This window comes from Aulonocara sp. 'chitande type north' Nkhata Bay, linkage group LG3 (assembly GCF_057382095.1).
Source record: "Aulonocara sp. 'chitande type north' Nkhata Bay isolate Kocher_YH1m ecotype deep benthic linkage group LG3, A_spYH_male_GT1.1, whole genome shotgun sequence".
Lineage (NCBI taxonomy): Eukaryota > Metazoa > Chordata > Actinopteri > Cichliformes > Cichlidae > Aulonocara > Aulonocara sp. 'chitande type north' Nkhata Bay.
This window is the reverse complement of record NC_141346.1, coordinates 27942710-27965958: the sequence shown is the minus strand read 5'-3', so window position 1 is coordinate 27965958 and position 23249 is coordinate 27942710. Positions and strand designations below refer to the sequence as shown.

The following is a 23249-nucleotide window of genomic DNA, read 5'->3' as shown; positions in this document are numbered from 1 at the left end:
AAATAGATATTGCTGTAGTTCCCTTCTGTTCTTACGTGTTTACACTGCTTTGTTCCCTATTCTCACTTTGAGCAATAGTGAACATCTCACAGATGTTTCTGTTTAGTTCAGGATTATCTGTAAGCTGGAGATGTGTTATTTTTTCTTTGTCATCTTGTAAGATTTGTTTTTACTTGGCTCCACTGTATATGTCGACACATTATATCACAGTTGTAAAGGAAAAAATAAAATATTGGACTGTCAACCTGTCAGGCTCAGGAGGGACTCGGAGTCAGACCGTCACTAAAGTTCGTGATTTATTTACACACACAGACACCAGGTGCGACTATATACAGGTGAGGGGGCACAGGAAGAGGGTCTCCGGGGAACACAGGCACGGGAAGAAGAGGGCTAGGTACAAAATCCACTGAAGCTCAGGTAGCTCGGACTCCGGCTTTAGCTCACCAACGGCGGTCCTCAGGCTGGCGAGAATTCTGGCACAGAGAGGAAAGGCAGGTGAGTAGTGGCACGACAGAAACTCGAAAAACGGCTCAGATAGGTGATGACACTGACGAGTGTTACACAATAATCCAGCGAGGAAGCACTCTCAGCAGCCGCCTTAAGAAGTGGGTGAGATGATTGCTTGCAGGTGTCCGAGCCAGGGGCTGGAGCCGTCACGACTCCGCCCCGGTAGAGCGCAGTGCGCGGGAGGGGAGAGAGAGAGATGCAGCACAACAAAAACACTTGTAGCCATACAGAGTCAGCCGAGAAGGCACAGGGTCATGACACAACCTTCTGTACAATGTATTTCTGTCTCTACTCGTCACCCTCACAGTTTCTGTATTTTATTTCTTTTTTCTTTTCTTTTTCTTTTTTTGAGCAGTATAGAATCAGGATACAGTACTTACCTCTGAACCACTGTGCCACTTAACACCGGGTCCATAGATGGTGATGATCCGGCACCATTTCAAGCCATTTATCAGAATGAATCGCCTCTTCCAACTTCACCTCTTTAGCTATTAAAAGCTTCCACTGGAAAAAGATCAAACACCTGCTGATCAAACTGATCCTCTGAGTCACATCAAACCTGCTGTAGAGCAGAGAACAAGAAAACAGACATTATGCAAAGGTAACCACCATGTCGACTTAAATCTTTATTAAAGTGCAGCCTGGAACTGTTCCTGTGTGATAGAGAGATTCAGGAGTCCTCGCAGTATTCACTCTGAAGTCATGTTGAGCTGCATTTAACAAATCTACTTTGTTTCAACACGTTTTTGCTTCATTAAATGCAGAAGCCCAAGCACAGAAAACCAGAAGTAGTCTTTGAGAGATCCCCGTGTTTTCAGTTTTGATTTGTTTTTTTGGAAGACATTTCCAAAAATGAGTGAAGAGAGGTGAAGGAAGTCTGTGTTCATAACTGTGCTTGGAATTTTTTTCAAGTGTTTATGTTGTTTGAAAATACTAAAATCTCCATTTGTCACTACAGGCCTGTATACAGTCAGTGTTGGTAAATTTGATGAGCTGGATATTTAAATAGTTCAGAAAGAGATGCAGCCCTGTGGATTTGGGAGGAACTGTGACTTTAGTGAAGTCAAAAGTCCAACGACACAATAATATTCCCCCAAATAATTGTTTTCAAGAATACCTAATGATATGTTGTGGTAGTTCCAGATGTTTATAGAAGTCACTTTTTTCATGGTGAGCATCAGTTTACCTAATAATGAGTCCATGATCACTGGTGAAGACAATGACTCCTGATTTAAGGAAAGAAACGTGAGAAATAACTGAAAATGATTCTGACTCCAGATATCCTGACAGCTGCACCTGATCACACCTGTTTGCTTTAACATCACTGATCAAGTTCAACGATCAGGACATCAGATAATGTTCCTGAGCTCACTGAGCAGTCCATCACTGAGTGTGATTAATGGTGATTTGTTGAAATAAGTCAGAATAAATCAAACGGTTCACCTCAGCTTCATGTCCTCGGTTTCATTTCTGAGAATTTAAAGTTCAAAGTTTAGTTAAACACAAATTCTGCTCTTTAAACAGCTTCTAGATCCAATAAAACCTTTAATAGTTTGAATCGATTCAAATACCCTTTAAAACTGAATGACTGATGGAGACTCTGAATCTGGTACAAACTAAACTACAGCTCATCAATATCGGATTTTTGCAAATTTCCTTTTTCAAGTCATAATCAATAAAAACAATCTGATTTATACATGAAATCTATTTTTTGTTTCTCAGGTGATCAGAAACAGTTTAGCTGCTGTGGCTGCAAACATTTGTCTGTGCAGAAAACACAAACACGACAATAACAAAAGAGAAGTTATAGAAGATATTTTGGGATGTTGGGGTTACAGGTCTGAATAAAGTCTTCTGTCAGAAAGATGGCAGCAGGCCAGGAACGGTACATGAACTTATTGCTTTACAATATACGTGTGACTATGATTATGGTCATAGATAACTAGAAACACAATCATAATAACATTATTTACTTGACACAAATAATATCTCAAAATATCCACAAGGGGTCACTGTCAACCAACAATTTACTTCATAGCGCATCACAAAGTTTGCTAATAGTAAAAACAATAGAAATGTCGTTTAACTTAAGTCCTAATATAGATGGATGTAATTAGTGCTAAATAATCTTACCAACATAGCATCAAAGTACTGAGACATAAAATCAACTCAGTCCTATGAAACTGTTCCTTTGGGGAAATCCACTAGGACTGGCCGCTGATGCAAAATGATTCTTTTCCCTAGACATCCTGAGGCCAAGTCAGAGCAGGGAAATCTGAACAAAGTGGGAACACTGGACTTTGTTGTGCTGGTTACCTGATCACTCACAACATTTAAACTTGAAACCACAGAGTGGTGTTTCCATCAGCTGCAGGACAGAGTCATGGACAACAAGGATGCAGCGAATGTTTGAAAAGAATAAACATTTACCAGCTGAAACAAGAGGAGACGGCAGGAATAAGAATTTTATATTTTACTGTATCATTGTGTCCACTTCCGCTCTTTATTTGTGCACAACTTATTTGACACTTTTGTCTGTTTAAAGCATTTAAAAGCAGCGAGGCTCTCAGGCTGTTATGGTCTGTTACACTGCAGCTATAAAACTGTCATACTGTGGATGGTAGCAGGTTAGGAGCCAAATGCAAAACTGCAGAGTTCACAAAGAAAGTACGAGCCATTGATATAAATCTAAATCAGAGTGCAAATTATAAAAATTAACACAAATCCAGGAAGTCAAGGAAGCCAAGCATACAGGCAGGTAAACAGTATAACACAACAAAGAACACATGAAAGAGCACACTGAGCTAACAAAGCGAGGATGTAAAACAATCCCACAACCAGTAAACCAAGAACTAACTGAGAACATCTTTACAAAGACCCACAACAACAGATGACCTAAAATACAAAACTCAGAATCACATTTACAGAGGACAGAAAAGAAACTATAAAAAATAACAAATAACAAAAAGTATTTAAAAGTAAAAATTAAAATGCCAGGATACACTTAATAAACTTTTTGTTTCAATCATCAGTTGAAGCTGGTAGTTCATGTAGTTTTGTGTAGTCAGTGTAATAATCATCATTTAATGATCAACACCCACACAGCAACAGGCTAACAGTCCAGTTTAACATTTATAAACCTGCTGCTTTTGGTCACACTGACAGTTTGATCTATAAGTCAGACTGTTTTTACTGATTATGAAAGATGAACAATAAAGTTAAAGACCCAAAACAACACTGATGAGCTGCAGACTGTCTTACAGACCATCCACCTCACTTCACCCATATTTAGACACTAAACCTTGACTTGGCCCATCCTGTCTCACCACGTGTTCCTGGGATCTGTACTATGAAGATACCCAGGACATCTTTCTGCTTTGTGCCTTTACTTCTCCAGCACTGACGACAACATTTGTTCTAATTTTGTCCCGATTGCCACCAAAATCAAATCAGCTGCAACTGTGTTTTTATGCACCATCACGCAAACTTTAAAAACGACATCTTTCAAAAATGTGGAACTAGAGGATGCAGCATGTAAAGCACAAAAGTGACTGCACTGAAGATTTTCCACACTCAGTTTTACTTTTAAATTCAGCAGACAGCGAAAGCGCTCCCTCAGCAGGGTCATAGCGAAACAACACCTGGGAAGGTGAGTGTTGGGTGTGTCTTATATAACCTAACAGCACTCTACTCTCCAGCTCAGTGAGTGAAATCTGTCCGTGGATGTTGGTGTGTGTGGAATGTGAGTGGAAAGAAGAGCAGACAGCAACAGTAAGTATTTTATCTGTAACTCTGTTTTTATGTCAAACGTCTCTGAAAGTGTTTAAAGTGAAATCTCTGCTCTCATTATCATTAAAAATAATGTTATTATTTTACCAGCTGATGTTACAGTGAAATACAGACGCTGTCTCTGTCTGATGTCATTTCTGATTTTTTTTTCCTGCCTCGAGGGATTTAAGAGGAAACCCTCTAAAATCAGGTTTGTCTGTATTCTCAAATTCCATTTGTTTTCTCAAGTTCCCAGAGTCCAGATGAACATCTCACACCCCATGTCAGCTCTTTATGCATTTTTTCCTGATTTGTTTTCTTTTTAAGGACTTTTACTTCTTTTGTCCTCCGTGTATCCAGTTTCTTCTTTTAAGGACACACTACACACCAACTTTCTAGCCAATAGCTCTTTGGGAAACCTTCTTGCTGGCGCCTCATGTCTGTCAGACTATTTAAGCTTTTGGCAAATGAAACTACAGAAATAAGACGGGTTGACAAGGTTCTAAAAACAAAGTACCTAAAGATAGATTTTAAAACTGGTTCCTTGACAAGTTTCAGTCAGGTGCGTTTGTTTGAATTATTGAAAAAATTCTGCTTCCGTCGAAGATAAATTTAAAGAAGTAAGAGCTGGCTCAAGACTTTTGCACACTACTGTAGCTACCAACAAACATGTGTTGGATAATATTTGATATATTCTAAAACACAGAGCACAATTGTTTTTATACTTTCTTTTAAAGAGCTGTTTGATCAGCTTAAAGCTGAGAGCACATCCAAAACCTGATTTTTTTGTCTGTCTACTGATGGTGAAGATGCCAGTGAGATTATAGAGAGATAAATCAGTTATAGCAAAAAACAAAAAACGATTGTGATCCCCAAATGTGGGGGCTTATCTCCCCACCACCACACTCCCTGCCATTGGCTGATGCCCTCTGACGTCAGTGCGTAGGTGGTTCTCGGTGTGCGAGGCTGGGTGCTCAGGTATGTACTGGCACACTCCCAGTGGCTGCTCGGTGGGGCCTGGCACCCATGGCACGGCCAGGCCCCTTGCAGAGAGTGGAGGGTCCCCGGCTCTCAGGTCTCTGAATCCAGGGACTCAGTCTGTTCTGGCCAGCTGCTGGTGGAGCCTGTGGGCATGTCTCCCCAGCCCCCTGTGGATTCTGCACCATGGCTGCTGGGTGGCCCCCCACTCCCCACGCTGTCAGGGGCTCTCCTCAGCTCTTTTCTAGGAGGGTGGTGAGGCTGCCTCACCAGTGCTCCTCCTTTGGCTCTCATCATTTCTGATTTCACTATATTTTGCTGTCAGCTTGGATAAACCTCTGCACACTTCATCCATAATAGAACATGCTGCTCTACAGTAAAGGATATATTGAACACTGTAGATTTTCCTTCTTCTAGCTGTACTGACTGACCTTTGACCTCATGTGTTGAGGACTCTTCACCTCTGTCTCCTCTCACATGGAGAAGATGATCTGCAGGATCCTGCTGCTCATCATCCTCACCTCATGTGTCTCTGGTTAGTTTACAGCTTCACTTTATGAACTCCAAATAAAGCTCAACAACAGATTTGTTCCAGTTCTCAGTGTGTCTGCTCCTCTCTTTCCCTCTCTGTCTCCTCAACAGGATCATTTGTAGTCAATGTGACACAGACCTCCTATCAGGCAGAGGAGAACCACAACATCACACTGGAGTGGACGTTCACCACCAAACCCGACAGATCCACCAAAACTCTCAACATCCTCTGTGAACTTTTTATCAGTCGTATATCCTCAGTCCTGTATCAGGTTCATGAAGGTGTTGAGGTGTCAGAATCTCAGGGTGAAAAGTTTTCAGGACGAGTCCAGAGTGACAAAGACGCCCTCAGAGAAGGACGAATCAGACTTCAACTGTCCAGACTCAGGACTGATGACTCGGGTCTGTACCTGTGTGAGGTCAACACTGATTATGGCTTCGGCTCTGCCAGCTCTCGACTCAACGTCACTGGTATGTTGATTTAGCTGAAGTTAATCTAGTTTCTCTTATTACGATGGTGTTCACTGTTCGATCCACTGAATTATTAAAACAGACCATAGACTGTGTATGAAAGATGTCCATAGCTTCTGGGCCTGAACAATGAAGTCAACGTCAAAAGACTTCAATTCTTTTTTTAGTGAATAGCAGGGTGTGGTTGCAAAGCACCTCCATTAATCTGTGATCTCAGTAACCACTCTCCCCTTTCATTTTTCTTTTTTTCCCCTTTTTAACTGAAATGAGACCACAACTGAGGCCATGATACTTAAACCCAGTAGTTCTAATGGTTTTCCAAAATGGGACCTGTGACCGTTCCTTGTTTCAAAAACCTCAACATGATACGATGGACTTTAACTTAAAATTGAATAAAAAGATTAATTTTGTTATAAAATTGGGTTTTTACTGACCAATACTTCTTTCTAAGGTCAATCCCTTCTTATCTTTTACTCATTTTCTACAGTTCTACATGTTTTTATTACATTATGACTTGACTGTTACACTGCTGTATATTTTGGTGTGAATCATGTTTCCCTTTCATGCCATCAGTTGGTCCAAAATTTGAAACCTGGCCTTCTTACTAGAACTCAGAAACTGGAGCCTCCTGTCTCCTGGCCTCCATTCACTGGCTTCCTGTGACTTTTAGGACTGATTTTAAAATGTTTTCTCTTTTTAAAAATACCTTAATCTCCTAACATCACATGTTCCTTCAAGCTCTCTGACATCTGCTCACCAGTTACTCCTCAGTGTCCTATTTGTCAACCATTTAGTTATATTTATTGATGTGAGGCATCTTTGCTTTTTATTATACAACACTTTGGTCAGTCCTGTAGTTTTAAATGTGCTTTATAAATAAAATTGGATTGGAAACATCTCTGCTCTAGCTTTAGGCTCAGCTTACACAAACTAAAAGCAAAGAAGAACATTAGTATAAAAGGCAGCACAGAAAACACAATTCCAATGACTAAAGTGTGATTGAGTGGACAGCCTACAGCCCACCTCCACAGTGTCCCACTGCCCACAGTCTTCATGTGATCAGAGGTGCAATCACTAAAAGGAAGAAACAGATGGCTGTTTCTCTCAGAGTTCAAATATCTTCAACCTGCAGACATCAGTCGGCTGCTCTAACCTCAGACTGTTTCACCAGTTAAACACATTTTTTTTTATCTGTTAGTCTAAACACAGCAGAGTAGATCTGCTGCTGAACTCATTTCATTTCATTCATGTTCAGGTTTCCTCAGTTTCTCACTCAGATTCACCTCCTGCTCATCACGTGGAAACATCAAGATGACCATAAGAAAACAATACTAATCATGGCTTCATTAAACAATGTAGGACGTTATGGTGACTGACTCCATCTTTTATATACAGTCTATGAAGTAGCCCTGATGTAGCTTACCTGCTCAGAGTCATGTTGATCTATACGTAAAATTATGACTTGAGTAACTCTGTGTAACCGACATTTTACTTCAATCAATCAATCAATCAATGATACATATTTTCATGTCATTTACAGCAGCTGATCAGCTCCACCCTCAGAGACCGACAACAGCAGAAAGTGGAGGCATGGCCGGTTTCTATAGTTTAATGGGAGTGTTGGCAGCTCTGCTGGGACTGCTTGTAATATTTTTAATTGTTTTCAGAAATAAAGCCAGGAGACAAAACCCTGTTACTCTGTTACTCTGAGTTAATGAGTTTACAGTTACTCTACTGTAAACTAATTATCACCAGATGACAGTGTTGGATTACATTCATCCATGTGGTGATGTAGCAGCTGTAGAGTTAGGAGTTGGTTTAACACAGAAATGAATGAACTAGTTTCAACAGATTGTTTTATAAACCCACATAATCTTTAACATTAATGTAAAAGTTGTTTATCGTTGTTTAATTTTTCACACACAGCATACAAAGTGTGTAAAACCTCAGGCTACAGTTTATTCCTGTGCTGTGTGAATACCTCCAGTAAGTAAAGCAATGACTGGACTCATCTGATCGACTGCTGTGTGTCCTCAGAGACGCCTCATTGTATCCACTCAGCATAATCCCAACTTCAGCTCCATCAGCTCACAGAAATAGTCCAACCACAGTAAAGAGGACTTATTGTTTACCGTGTTTAATAAATGTCAACACCAGATTCAGTCTCTGCAGCTTTATTTTCATGCTGCTCTGAAACTCTGAAGGAACGTTTACAGTCTAGATCTCCATGATGTAACAGGACTGTTTAACCTGAGCTGCTCATCGTTCTTCAAAGCTCTCTGAGCTTCTACAGGATGGCAGGACAAATAAACAGTAACTATGTTGATGAAGCAATGAGGGGCTGAAACCACACACTCAGTAACTGATGCTGAAAATAAAGTCTGACTACAGAAAGTAAAAACATGTTTGTCTTTTTAATAAAGGTGGAATAAACCCAGACGGGACTGAGCCCTGGTGTTAATGAAGTTGCTTTGTGTGTTGATTGTAAACTCTTTTTTGTTTTTCCACTTGTTTAAAAATAAATAAATGAAAACACAAAAATAAGAACTTCTCTAATACAAATGATTTTATTTACAATGTAAACATTATTACAGCAGTGATATGTCTGCATAAACATTTTCCTTGTACGCATCATATATCTTACTTATTTTAATGATAAAACGTTAAACGGTAACCCTCTCAATCAGCTGTTACAGTCTTTAGTATTCATGGAGGTGAGAGATGAAGCTGAAACTTGTAATGCAGCAACAGGATGGGACACAGAAGTAAAAGTCTGTTCAAAGATTTCTCATTTTTTAGTAAAACAAGAATCATTGTTTACACTAATGTTATTTATCACTCCTGTAAAAGCTTCAATAAATAGGGACTTAATTAATAGATTATATTTTTTTCATAATTTGCTTTCTGGAACTTAAACACATGTTGAAAAGTTCGTTGGTTAAATTTGTGACTCGGGTCTTTATTTAAAGCTCAAATAATTTGGGCTCAAACTGATCCTCCAAAAAAAGTCCTCTAAGTGGTGATTGGTTTAATTTCTGAAACTCTCGTCAATGTTTGTTTCCTTTTTTTTATGCCAACTAAACAGAGCAGAGCGCAGATGACCACTAGAGCTAGTAGTGGTAATACCAGTGACAGTCCAACACCACGCTGGCTTTCTCTGCTCTCTGGTTGTGGACTCACAGTCTAAAGGTTGGACGAATGAAAAACTGCTAAAAACAAACAGACCAAGCCCAAAATAACAGGTTTTGTTTTAACTTGAATTGAATAATGTTTGCAAAGTGTTAAAAAAATATCTTACCAGTGACATTGAGTCGACATCTTCCAACACTGAAGCCATAATCAGTGTTGACCTCACACAGGTACAGACCCGAGTCATCAGTCCTGAGTCTGGACAGTTGAAGTCTGATTCGTCCTTCTCTGAGGGCGTCTTTGTCACTCTGGACTCGTCCTGAAAACTCTTCATCCTGAGACTCTGACACCTCAACACCTTCATGAACATGATACAGGACTGAGAGTTTATCACTGATGAAGAGTTCACAGAGGATGTTGAGAGTTTTGGTGGATCTGTCAGCTTTGGTGGTGAACGTCCACTCCAGTGTGATGTTGTGGTTCTCCTCTGCCTGATAGCAGGTCTGTGTCACATTGACTACAAATGATCCTGTTGAGGAGACAGAGAGGGAAAGAGAGGAGCAGACACACTGAGAACTGGAACAAATCTGTTGTTGAGCTTTATTTGGAGTTCATAAAGTGAAGCTGTAAACTAACCAGAGACACATGAGGTGAGGATGATGAGCAGCAGGATCCTGCAGATCATCTTCTCCCTGTGAGAGGAGACAGAGGTGAAGAGTCATCAACGCATGAGGTCAAAGGTCAGTCAGTACAGCTAGAAGAAGGAAAATCTACAGTCTGACTTCATTCACTCATCACAACATCTGACCAAAACAACTAGAACTACAAACACTGCAATAGAAGCAACCAGAAGAAAAACCTGCACTTTGATTTCATATTAAGGTTTTCAGAGCTGCAGAATTTGTTTTCTGTCAGAAGGTGGCGCCATGCTATAACTGAAATAAATAAATTAATAAATTAGATTAAACTCATTTTCTCAGAAGTTCTCTCAAATCTTCCAGCTCACCCAGAATAAATATAATAAATGATTCATGAGTATCACTGATACAAAAGCATTTAATTTACTGTTTACGCAGAATGTTTCTGTTTATACCTCCAGTTTAGTCTTAACTTTTCTACGATTGATACAAACAAAGTGTCCATAAAATAATAAAATAATGTTTTATTTAAATACTTAAAACAAACAGACATCAAATAAGACAGCTTCCTGTTACGAGAAAATAAAACTTTAACTGCAGTTTAATGGTTGGTGTCAGTGTTTGGTGTTTGAGCTCTTCTAAAACCAAATGCAACCTAGTGACATATAAATAAACTGTATCAACACCACTATTTTACCACAAAGATGACCTCACACCTGACTCGGATGCTAATAATAACAATAGAACATTATTACATTAACAGCCTTCAGCGCAGCATATATTTCACCCACACAGAGTGTCTATAAGAAAAGCACAAACTCACACAGTTAAAATAAAGTGAAAGTGTGCAACAGGTTATCACTCATGAACAGTTGTAATCACATATTATTTTACTCTAACACAGAAACGTTTCCATATTAAATTCAGTCATTATATTACCTTTATGATGTAGTTATATTGTTACAATAAACACAGATCTTACTGGTGCTGTCATCCTCATAGAGATTTGTGTCTCTGTGTGAGAGTGCAGTCTAATGCTCATATTGTTAACTGTTAATCAAAGCACAAGTAGTCAAGTGCATGTATGGATGAGCCCAGTGCTTTTAAATGCACTCAAAGTTAACAGACAGCAAGCTGCTGGTTGAGCTGGTGAACCGCAGGTCAAAGTGTGCTGCAGAGGCCTGAGTCTGGGTCCATCTCAGGCCTGCTCATTCCTCTTCACTCTGTCCCTGCTTTTCTGTCTTATTTGTGCACTGTTCAATGAAATAAAGGCTAAAATGTTTTAAAAAAAATCAATATTTAACAGACAAAATAAAAATAAATGATGCCCAGAAACACGGTAAAGTTTAACAAAGATAAAGTACATGCTAATGTTGTCTCCTCTTCTTTCAGCTGGACTCTGTTTCTTACCTTTAACCACTTGATTTATCTCTGAAGTGCACAATGACTCCGTCCTGCTGCAGTTGTGTGGATCAGCTTAAGTGTATATATGGGAGCACGTCTCTGTCTTTGCGACTGAGTATGAGTATGAGTAATAGCTGCCGCTTTTTAAATGCTGACCTAAAATTAAAAATATATTTTGGTCATCATTATTTCCTGTTCCTCAGTGCAGTGTGCATGTTTACCAGGAAACAGTGACCTCTTTACACACTGACTACAGATGTTCTGTCAAATATAAAGGGCTACATCTCACTCTGGTGTATGTAAAGGACCAGTTCATCAAATTTACCAAAGGTAAAGTTAGATTGGATGCTAATTGGTTTTGAAAAAAAGTGGAGATGTCATGAGCTAACGTTGAATGAGACAATCCAAGTTGATGAGCACTTCATATGCATGTGTCATAACCAAGCTGTAAAAAAGAAAAAAAAAGAAGATTCAATCAAATCCAGGAAAAACTGTATAAAAACAGAAAATAGGATCTGAGTAGAGGACAGAACCGCGACTTGCTTTCACTGTTTCTCTGCCTGACGTCATCACTTTGGTCGCAAAGGGACTGGTTTCTTGGTGCCACTCGCTTGTGTATGAAGCTCGAGGAGATCGATGGACAAACTTCCTATTGATCGTTTATGTTCTCCAGGGTGAGACGTCTGGGTTTCTTTGAGGGGAAACGTGCACCAACTGCGCAGATCTCTGTGTATTTCCTTGAGCATAACGAGACACCAAAGCTGCACTCGCTCACGTCTACCAACTAACAAACTTCATATGATCGGTGTCACAGACGATCACTGCTCGGCACAACGGCCACGATGCGGAGCCGTTTCCCAGAAGAAAATACTCCGCGTGTGTCACACAGTGGAAAATTGTGTTTTTATATTTTGTTTTGTATCAGACTGTGTACATAGTGTCGATTTTATTTGCATGATTTTATTGTAATAGTGATATTGCTTATTGTTTATTGATATTCCTATTGCATGATTTTATCCCCATATTTTTAGTGTGTGTTTGGTGTTGTTGTACAGTATTCTTTTTATTCCACTGTGGATTAAGCGGACAATTGTAGGCACCTGTGAGGTGGGGGCGTTCCCCGAGGTGGCCTATCAGCCGCCAAACTGACTTAAGGGAGATGGTGAGCGCAAAGACTGAAAGAGAGACACACGAAAAGTGAAGAGCTGGAAACAAAACGTGTGCAAGCCAGCATATGAACAGAAGGACCTCCGGCCTGACTGTGGGGCGCCACGAGACATTCGGCGATCGGCCAGCATAACCCGGCGATCCAGTCCCGACGGACAGAATAGCGACCGTGGGAGGCGACGCGTGAAATCCACAGTAGGGCAGGGGTACGCCTCTGCCTGCATCTGTGAGTATCGCTTTCCCACTGTTGGGCGCTAGGCGTAGCTTTGCCAGGGGAGGATAACAGCGGCTGCGCCGACAACGTTGCTGGCCCGTGTCTGTTGTTTCAGGGCGGAGCTACGAGGGAGGCCGTGCGCGGGTGGGGAGAGTGGCTGGACTGCACGATCGCGCACCGTCAGGTGGAGATGGGAGCCTCCTCCCTGGTCTTCTGCTGGCGAGATTCCCCATCCCGGAAGAGGAGTTCCTCTCCTGTCTCTCTCAGCTAAGGAACATTTGCCCGCGTGTGGCTGGACTCTGGGAATATAGGACTCTGGGGGGGGGGGAGAGTTTTTAGTGTGTGTGTGTGTGGGTGTGTGGGTGTGTGGGTTTTTTTTTTTTTTTTTTTTTTTTTTTTTTTTTAAAAGTGTGTAATTATTCCTGCCGGCAGGGCTTTTAGCGGGTTGTGAACATTATTTTTATCGTATAGCGGGGATTTTAGCTTTTATTTGGGGATCTGACTGTGTTTTATCCTGAAAATAAATGGTGTGTTTAAAGCCGGCTTAGCTTCTGTGCTCAGAGCGCTGACCCACTCACTCCCTTTCCGCTTGTATGTATACAGACGTGGTGGTGAAGATTTAGGTCCACCAGTTTAGCGGCTACACGTGCACAGCTAACCTGTCCCCACTTGCAGCAGGTAGCGAGCTGCCGTGTACCTGTGACTTTTCCACTCAGCACCCTGAAAATGTCTGTGTGAAAAATGAGAGTCCAGCTCCTCACTGAGCCTGTTAACTGCTGTGTGTTTCTACGTTAGTGTTATACACACTGAACTCCTTTTCACGTCTTTTTCTAAATCTTTTTCTTTTCTGTGCTGCTGTTTCTTTCACACTCTTAGTCTTTAAAATCCATTTGGCTCAAACACAACAGTAAACTGACGACTCCAGTTTCTCTGCACTGACTGTGGAGGAAACGTGAGAAGTTTCCATTTTTTTTCATCAGCTAAAACATGGCGCCACCGTGTGTCAGAAAAACACTTCTGCAGCTTGAAAGACTCAAAGTACACGAATACCTTTCATCAATATACTCTCTAAATAGAAAACAGTATTTATATTCAGTCCAGTGATGAATACTGATCAACTTCCAGCTCATCAGATCAGTGTTTGATCAACCATGTAAACGAGGCTGTTGGAGTTTAGTTCAACAACACGATGACCGAGAATAATAATCATAAACTTAATGGAGGAAACTGTTCATCATGTTTACATTATTTTGAAGGGAATCTTGATCAAAGTGTCAAAACTAACACGATGACTATAAACTGTGATTATTTTATGGAAATAAAAAAAAAAATGTGAACATCGACCTCACAGAGCGTTTATTGTAATTATCGCTCTCTGTTGAACAGCAGCTTATTATGACGTCGTCAGGTTAATGTTATGATGATGATAACGATCTGTGGTTTCATATACATTAGGTGATGCTTTGCCTCCTGACGGAAACGGTTTTAACTGTAAATTAACTGTAAATGTAAAAATATGTTTTGGTTTTAGAAATGTAGTTTTTAAAAGCAGGAACCTGCTTCAGATCCTGCGGTGAGTGAGTGTCATCTCAAACACACTGACACTGGTCCTGAGCAGCGTCTCACATGAACTCTTTCTCCTGAATGTCTGTCGAGTGTGAAGGACACAAAGATGAGCTGCTGTCTTGTTACCTGCTGGACTTTATTCTGCTTCAAAAACAGGATCATCAATAAACAGTATTGATACCATGACTCCAAAGGAAGGATGAGAGTTTAATCATCATTTAAAATGAATGAAACACTGCAGTCTATAAACTCAGAACAAACAGTTTTCTCTGATCAGCATTCACAGCTGTAACATTACACTAAAACATTTCCAGCATTGAGGAAAGTTTTCATTCTTCATTTATATCTTTCTATTATACATGAAAGCAGATTATACAGGCACAGGTAATCAATCAATCAATCAATCTTTATTTATAAAGCACTTTTCATACAAAAAAATGTAGCACAAAGTGCTTTACATAGTTAAAAGCAGCCCACCCCACCCTCCAACTCACTCCCCACACTCTCATTAACATAAATTATGTGAATACACACATACCCCCCCCCCCCCCCAACCCCCCCACACACACACACACACGCACACACACGCACACTTAAAGAGTAAAAATTGGGCTGGGCTCGCATGAGCCAAGTGAGGAAACACTATAACAGGGAGCCGTCTGCACCGGGAGCCGGTCACAGACTGCAGCCTCCAGGCTGGGCACACAGCAGGAGGGAGGCCAAGATCTCAGCTGACCAGGAGGTTCAGACATGGAGGCCTCGCTAACCACTGCAATTTGGAATAAAATATTTATGGATTTAAAAAGAATTTAAGAAGCAGAAGTTGTTGGTAGAATATTCAAATTCTTCAGCAAATTAAAGGAAGGAAAGAAGACTTCCAGCTTTGAGTCTTGGATGTGTTTGCTCCAAAAATCTGACTGTAGACTTCTGCAAACTCAATCTAATGTTTTGATAGCAGCTTCAAACCAGAGCTGATAAGAGAATGTGTTGATATTCCCTTATTGCTGCTTTCATTTGAGTTCTCTGTCAAATCATCACACAGCAACGTGATGAACTTGTATCAGTGTTTGTTAATGCTCTTCTCATCTCATTCTTCACAGGTCCAGTACAGTCTGATCCAAAGTGATCCCGAAGCTTCACTTTTGGTACTGTTTTGAATCCAGTCTGAACTTTGAACTACTCCTGCTCTGTCTGGTGCTTTTCAGTAATTTTTGGCCAGATGGTGGTGCTACAGGATTCCTATCCAAAAGCCTCTGAACTATGCACTTGAATTGCAAACATATTATAACCACCGGTTCACTTAATCAAATGTTTTGCCTGCTTTTAAAATTTAAAATTTTCCTCAGTTTTCTATTTCCACTACTACTGCATGATCTAGAAGTTAAGAAGATGACACTAGGACTTTTGGTGGACTGTTGGTGTAATTTGAATCACATTTGAAACATTTACCACATTCAAATGTATAATGTTGTGCATTTTATAATATATGGATCACAGTTATATTACTGTAGCTCAGTAACTTTGCTATATTGCTACTTTATGAGCTCAGGTTCAGTTTTCTGAGTCAGCACAGATGTAGATATGAGAGTCACGTAACCCAACTCTAAACCCAGGGTATACAGGTTCAGTGAATGTGGTGTTGAAGGTGTGGAGGTGGACCAGTGTGCCAGAGATTATGTTATAGAAGGACACGGTACCCATAGGACAGTCCACATACACTGCTACTTTGTAACAGGCAGAGGAGGAGACAGGGATGGCTCTTGATTTGTAATTGTGAGTTGCAAAGTATTCGCCCTCATCACAGTACAAACACCAGGAATGATCAGTTTTGCCAAACCTGCTGTCATCACCGTTTCCTTTCCGTTTTCTTCCTTTGTAAGCCACTGCAATATGAACCTCTCCACTCCACTCAAACTCCCAGTAACAGCGACCCGTCAGAGTGTTGGTACACAGCAGCTGAGGCCAATCATCAAATCTTTCATCATTATCAACATACTGCTGGTCCTCTTCTACATGCACCACCTTCCTGTTGTTGTCAGACAGTTTGAGTTTTCTGTGTATTGCGTTTAGATCCAGATTTAGTTCACAGAAATCTAATGGAAAGAATATGGGGAGAAGATATGCAATCAGTTTGTAGAACTCTAATCATTCAAACTACAAGAGTTACTGTGCTATATAGTCTGAAGATATTCTGGAATTAAAGGAATCATAAATACAGATTACCAGGAAAATTAAGACATACAGTACCTAACTGCAGCATGCAGTGATTATTCAACTCCAAGCCTGAAATCTTCTGCATTCACAGCTCAGGGTCCACTACAAAAATTACTTACCACTTCACAGGATGGTTCGTCATGAGATTGTGTTGTTTGTCTTATAGTTGATGATGAATATCACCTTTAGCAATCTTTTAAGTCAAGTTCTCATCCAACAATCCACTTTTTCAATTCACATCTGAACTTTGTATTTTAAATCACACTGCTTTAATTCCCCTTGGGGTGTTTTGAAAAACTCTACTACTTAAGAACTCCCACTCTATTGAGTTAGGGTACACTTGGAGTGTTGAGCAGAGGTCTAAGAGATCCTCAACTCCCAGTTGCATCAGAATGTCAACACAATATTGAGTATGAAATGTCCCAGATAGATGCACCTCAATTATTGAGGCTGGAGCACAGAGCTATGCCTGTAAAATGACAAGTCCCTAATGGAGTGGTTGGTTTTCCTAAGCAGTCCACATTACACTCCACCAGGGCTTTCCTTTTCATGAAATCTATGAAAATAGAGTCGACAAAATACAAAAAGGTTTGTGGATTATGTCTCATTTAGTGCATGATATGGTCATGTGGTTATTTCCAATTTGTAGAGGACCAGTTTGCAGTCAAGTGTGAAGATGACTGAAGTGAGGATATGTGAACCTTCAAGTCTGAGGCCATGGCTCTAAGCTGCAAATTATTTACACACTTTCAGTGCCAAATGAAGAGTTCAAGTATCTCTGGATCTTGCTAGGGAAGATCTGAGGAGACAGTTAGTCAGTTATTTGTGTATCCTCTCCAGTGATGCAGACACTCTACTGACCCTGGTTTTCACGTCACTTCATGAAGATCAAACTCCAGCTGGTAAAGTGACTTTTTTATGGTTGTACTTATGATTTTACCTTAAGGTATGCCGGTGGCTTTTTACCTATGCAAATCTTTCTTGGAACTGATTGTTTGTATACCTTTGCTGTGGCTGTATTTTTTAAAACTGATCACTTCAAATATACATATATAAAGATGATAAATAAAGTATACTAATTATACTACACAATATAACGGGGTTTAAATTAGAGATGGACCGATCCGATATTACGTATCGGTATCCGGTCCGATACTGACGTAAATTACTGGATCGGATATCGGAGAAAAATAAAAAATGTAATCCGATCCATTAAATATCAAAAAAGCACCTCACAAAACTTGCGACACGGCGTAACTCAGCTCATAACCGTAGCATGTCGGAGCAGTGTGCATCACGTGATAGAGCGGCTGTGTGTATTTGTAGCCTCGCTACCAATCCGGCATTTCATCTCCGAGGAAGTGATCCCAGAGAGAAGTAAAGCAAGTGTGTAAGTTCATCTCTTAATGTTTGTAAAGCATTCCCACGTTAAGCTTAACAACCGACATATGGAGTGACTGCCTCTCTCTCTCTCCCTCTTCTTGCTGCTACTTCAATCATGAAACTGATTAATGGTCAGCTGATCTGCTTTTCTGTCGTGAGTCCGTCTCTCGTTTGTTTTTGGCCCACGTTGCACCAGAAAGAGGAAACCAGCGGCTGAACAACAGCAGCACGTTTAAGCTTGATAATCGTTTGTTAGAATTTATTTAATATTACTTTCTACACCAGGATCTTTTTCTAAAGGTATACTTCATGCACTTATCAGCATACAGTTTAAAAGCTTGCAATAGAGTGCATTGGTGCACAGTTGGGCATCTTTTATGGTTATACCACTGTGAATTTTGCTATATAAACATGCTCAAGAGTCTATCATATGTTTGACATCCAGCTAAAAATTTGAAAATATATATTTTTAAATCAGTAACTTTGCAAATTTAGAGGAAATGTTTTTGGACAACAAATGAGTCACGTTTTAAAAACAGACATTTATGAAGCGCCGGCTATAACACACATGCTTACTGTGTGAAAGGACCCGCGATGTCTTGGAGCAGAGAACCGCGTTGTATTGTTGCTTTTCTCTTATGCATAAGCAACGCCAGCCTGTCAGAAACGCTCTGTGTGGGTAGAAAATGGTCTGCACCGGCGCTGGTCCTGACGCGAAATGGCGAGGGTCTCACGCTCTGAGGAACGCTTCATATAGGACCGGGTGCTTCCAAAAACAATAGATGGGGGGCCGATAAGTCTGGGGGCAATACACCTGCTGGGCATGTTGCTGGCTACTTCAGAAAATAGGCGAGACCCTGCTCGACTGGTACATCTGCGGGGCTTTTACCTTCTCGAGGAATTACAAAAAGAGCTGATACTGGCCACTTTAAACAATAGTTGGGCCCTTGTTCGCATGGTACTCTCAACAACTAAGTGATACACCTATCTTTTGTCTTCCTATGGAATCACAACAGTTAAATGATACCCGCGGTGGGCTTTTGCAATTCTGAACAATTTCAAACAATAACCGGCTGTTGAAAAGACAGAGCAGGTCTGTGCGACTGGTTTTAGAAGTATCACTGCAGCATTTATTTTCTAAAGAGCTGAATGTTATTTGCGACCATCTGTTGTGTTAAAAACTACTCTAAAACCATGAAACCCCTTACGGAAGAAATTCCCGTTTGATCCGTTTTTAAATAAATAAAATGCTTGCATCATTGCATGCTGTGACATCAGAATCACAAAATGAGTGTGATTAAAAGACAATTAGTTTGAAAGAGCGATACTGGCTGCTTTGGGGGAAAAGGTGACATCATGTGCAACGTGTTTTAGAAGTAGCCCAATAGCGCTTATTTTCAAAAGGGCTGAATGTTATTTGTGACCATTTACTGTGTTAAAAAACTAGCTGGCTCTGTCTCCCTCTTAGTTCAACATTCCGAAATCCCGATTTTTAAATAAAATGATCACATCAACCCGTGAAAGAAACCCCAGTAGATGCGTAAAAAACTAGGGGTTTGATTAAATTAAACGCTTGTGAACAGGCTGACATTACCCATTCAGAAGAAATTCCCATTTGTGCCATTTTTAAAATAAAATGCTTGCATCGCTGCATGCTGAGATATTGTCAGAATCACAAAATTAGTGTGATTAAAACACTGTTACCAACACTTTTGACTAGATGTAAATAAAAAGCATTCCAGCTTTGTTGATGCGCACTGTGAAGCAAAACGGCTTCCACCCCTCCACGCAAAAACAAAGAATTGCTCTTAAGAACACATATGTCTGCATAACTGAATGTGGAGGCATGCCAAAGCGATAAAATAGTTTAATTAAAAACCCTATGGTTTGTTTAAATTAAAACCCAGTTAAAAACACATAAACTCATATAACCTCTCTGACGCCCTGTGTGTTTCCACACGTGAACTCGCATACCCCGAGCACACCTGAACGTGCATGCGCACATGCATGAAACCGGTCAAACAGGTTGTCAATCTGGTGTTGTGCCAAAAACTGATTTCCGGTATTTGCCAAAAATTTATTGCTCGTATTTAAACTGAATCAGAATCAGAATCAGAATCAGAATACTTTATTGATCCCTGGGGGAAATTATTTTTTGTTACAGTGCTCCATTTTAAACCAACATTAAGAAAAGACAGACAATACGCTAACTAAGAATAGTACAATATATACATATATATACATACATACATACATACATACATAAGTCACTTATAAATAAATATTTGGAAAAGAAACATGTGTAGTTGTAGCAGCAAACAGTGTGTTAAGTGGATGCATTGTACAGGGAGATGGCCACAGGCAGGAATGATTTCCTGTGTCGTTCAGTGGTGCTTTTCGGTAATCTCAGTCTCTCACTGAACGAGCTCCTGTGACTGACCAACATGTCATGGAGTGGGTGGGAGGTGTTATCCAACATTGTCTTTATCTTGGACAGCATCCGCCTCTCCGACACCACCTTGAGGGAGTCCAGCTCCATCCCCACAACATTGCTGGCCTTACGGATCAGTTTATTAAGTCTGTTGGCATCTGCGACCCTCAGCCTGCTCCCCCAGCATGCAACAGCATAGAGGATCGCACTGGCCACCACAGACTCATAGAAAATCCTCAGCATTTTCTGGCAGATGTTGAAGGACCTCAGTCGCCTCAAAAAATAGAGACGACTCTGGCCCTTCCTGTAAAGTGCTGTGGTGTTTTTAGCCCAGTCCAGTTTATTGTCAATGTGTACTCCAAGGTATTTATAGTCCTCCACAATGTCAACACTGACCCCCTGAATTGAAACAGGGGCAAGTGTTTCCTGGTCTTCCTGAAGTCCACGATCAGTTCCTTGGTCTTTGCCACGTTGAGCTGCAGATGATTCTGCTCACACCACGTGACAAAGGAGTCGACCACAGCCCGGTACTCTGTCTCATCATCCCTGCTGATGCATCCAACCACCGCAGAGTCATCAGAAAACTTCTGAAGATGGCAGGTCTCTGTGCAGTGGCTGAAGTCTGTGGTGTAGAGGGTGAAGAGGAAGGGGGAGAGGACAGTCCCCTGTGGTGCCCCTGTTTTGCTAATCACCTTGTCAGACACACACTGTGGGAGACGTACATATTGTGGTCTTCCTGTCAGGTAATCAACAATCCAGGACACCAGAGAAGCATCCACCTGCATCGCTGCTAACTTATCACCCAGGAGGGTCGGCCTGATGGTGTTGAAAGCACTGGAAAAGTCAAAAAACATGACCCTCACAGTGCTCGCCGGCTGGTCCAGATGGGTGTAGACACGATTGAGCAGGTAGATGATGGCGTCCTCTGTTCCGAGACGAGGCTGATAAGCGAACTGAAGGGGATCCAGATGTGGTCTTACTATGGGTCGCAGCTGGTCCAGGATGAGCCTTTCCAGGGTCTTCATGATGTGGGAGGTCAGTGCCACGGGCCTGTAATCCTGGGGGCCACTGGGACGAGGCGTCTTTGGTACAGGGACGAGGCATGATGTCTTCCACATCACCGGGACCCTCTGCAGACTCAGACTCAGCATAAACAGTTTATGAAAGACTCCACACAGCTGGGGGGCACAGGCCTTGAGGACAAGGGGACTCACTCCGTCTGGTCCAGCAGACTTGCCTGAGTGAAGTCTCCTCATTTGCATCTCAACCTGGTATTGAGTGAAGGTGATGGGTGGGGGAGGGGTGTCAGGAATCTCACAGGAGGCAACATGTGAAGAGAGAGGCTGGCACAGTGGTGTGGCTCTGGATTCCAGGCTGACTACAGGTGAGGTTGTGGGGGTGGGAGCAGACACTGTGGTGTCGAATCTATTGAAAAACAGATTCAACTCGTCGGCTCTATTCTCACCTCCCTCAGCTCCCCTGCTGTTGGTTGGCCTGAATCCAGTGATGGTCTTCATGCCCCTCCACACCTCTCTCATGCTGTTCTGCTGGAGTTTCCACTCCAGCTTCCTTCTGTAATTGTCCTTAGCCTCTCTGATCTTGTCCTTTAGTAACACCTGGACCTTCCTCACCTCCTCTTTGTTGCCCCCTCTGAAAGCCCTCTTCTTGTTGTTGAGGAGGGCTTTGATGTCCTTAGTCACCCACGGCTTGTTATTTGGGTAACAATGAACAGTCTGAGCTGGAACAATGGAGCCGGTGCAGAAAGTTATGTAGTCTGTGATACACTCAGTAAGCCCATTGATGTCCTCGGCGTGAGGCTCACAGAGTGTTTCCCAGTCGGTCACCTCGAAACAGCCCTGTAGTTCCGCTATTGCCTCCTCTGACCACCTCCTAACAGTCCTGGTGGTCACAGGTTCTCTCCTCACAATTGGCACATAGCGGGGGGTGAGGTGAATCAGGTTATGATCTGACCTACCAAGTGGGGGGAGGGAGGAGGAGCTGTATGCATCCTTGACGTTAGCATACAGTAAGTCTAAAGTTTTCTCTCCCCTGGTGGGACAGTCCACATATTGTTTGAATGTTGGTAGTGTATTGTCCAGTGATACATGGTTGAAGTCACCCGAGATCACAATAAAGGCACTCGGGTGCTGAGTCTGTAGCTGAGCTATGGCAGAGTGGATAGTGTCACATGCAGCTGTGGGGTTAGCAGAGGGGGGAACATAAACATGCTATAACTTGTTGGGCTATAATATATGAAACATATGTCAAATGCATCCCTTATGGATGACATAAAGTCATCTTGAACCACAAACAACATTCGTGTAACAAGGTAGAAGGCGCAATCAGTTTTTGGCAGTGACTTTTATATAACCTTTATTTATGCACTTAAAAAAATCTCATTAATATGAAAAATGTCTTTTGTAAGAGTAAGTTGGCCAAGAGGACAGCAGAAATAGCAGCAAATATTACAATAGTTCTGTAAAAATATTTTAAGTGGGGATAAAGGACCGGATTGGTTATAATGTAAGTACAATAACACAGAGTTGTAAAGATACTTTAAAAACGGATAATTTTTTAATTCTCTATATAACCCCTTTGTAAACCCTGTTCACTGAAGTCTATTTACGAACATACGTAAAGATATTACACATGAAAAATACACAGAAACTTTGGAAATCAGTTTTTGGCAGACAATCACTTTTTGGCACAACACCGGTTTGGTTGGCCGCCATATTGAACTAGTGCCATCGTATTACTACTCATATGTGTGACTAATCGCATCCGGTGGGAAAAAAAATTATGTTTTCTCCCTTAGAGAGAGGGGGGTCTGTGGAGGGAGAAGAATAAA

General features: G+C 41.2%; 2 protein-coding genes and 1 pseudogene across 2 annotated transcripts in view; 1 reads left to right on the top strand and 2 right to left on the bottom strand.

Moving 5' to 3' along the window:
• The first annotated feature begins 5730 nt into the window (after window positions 1–5730).
• On the top strand, window positions 5731–6269 carry LOC147334973 (CD276 antigen-like). The gene is made up of 2 exons (XM_086286997.1): window positions 5731–5788; window positions 5896–6269. Exons 1-2 carry the CDS (start codon window positions 5731–5733, stop codon window positions 6267–6269), a joined length of 432 nt encoding a protein of 143 aa, XP_086143123.1.
• A 2705-nt stretch (window positions 6270–8974) lies between these two features.
• On the bottom strand, window positions 8975–10069 carry LOC147334972 (uncharacterized; annotated as a pseudogene).
• Window positions 10070–15095: 5026 nt separating this feature from the next.
• The window catches only part of LOC147334971 (neoverrucotoxin subunit beta-like), an 8322-nt gene continuing 168 nt past the window's right edge, over window positions 15096–23249 (bottom strand). The window contains exon 2 of the mRNA XM_086286031.1: window positions 15096–16466. Coding sequence (XP_086142157.1) covers window positions 15925–16466 — 542 coding nt within the window. The 3' untranslated portion in view covers window positions 15096–15924. The remainder of the gene's footprint in view (window positions 16467–23249) is intronic.

Bases quoted from the DNA above. Each gene is read 5' to 3' on its own strand.
- LOC147334973 (XM_086286997.1), top strand. From the start codon at position 5,731: ATGGAGAAGATGATCTGCAGGATCCTGCTGCTCATCATCCTCACCTCA. The intron at 5,789-5,895 runs GTTAGTTTACAG...TCTCCTCAACAG, and splicing joins CCTCACCTCATGTGTCTCTG to GATCATTTGTAGTCAATGTG.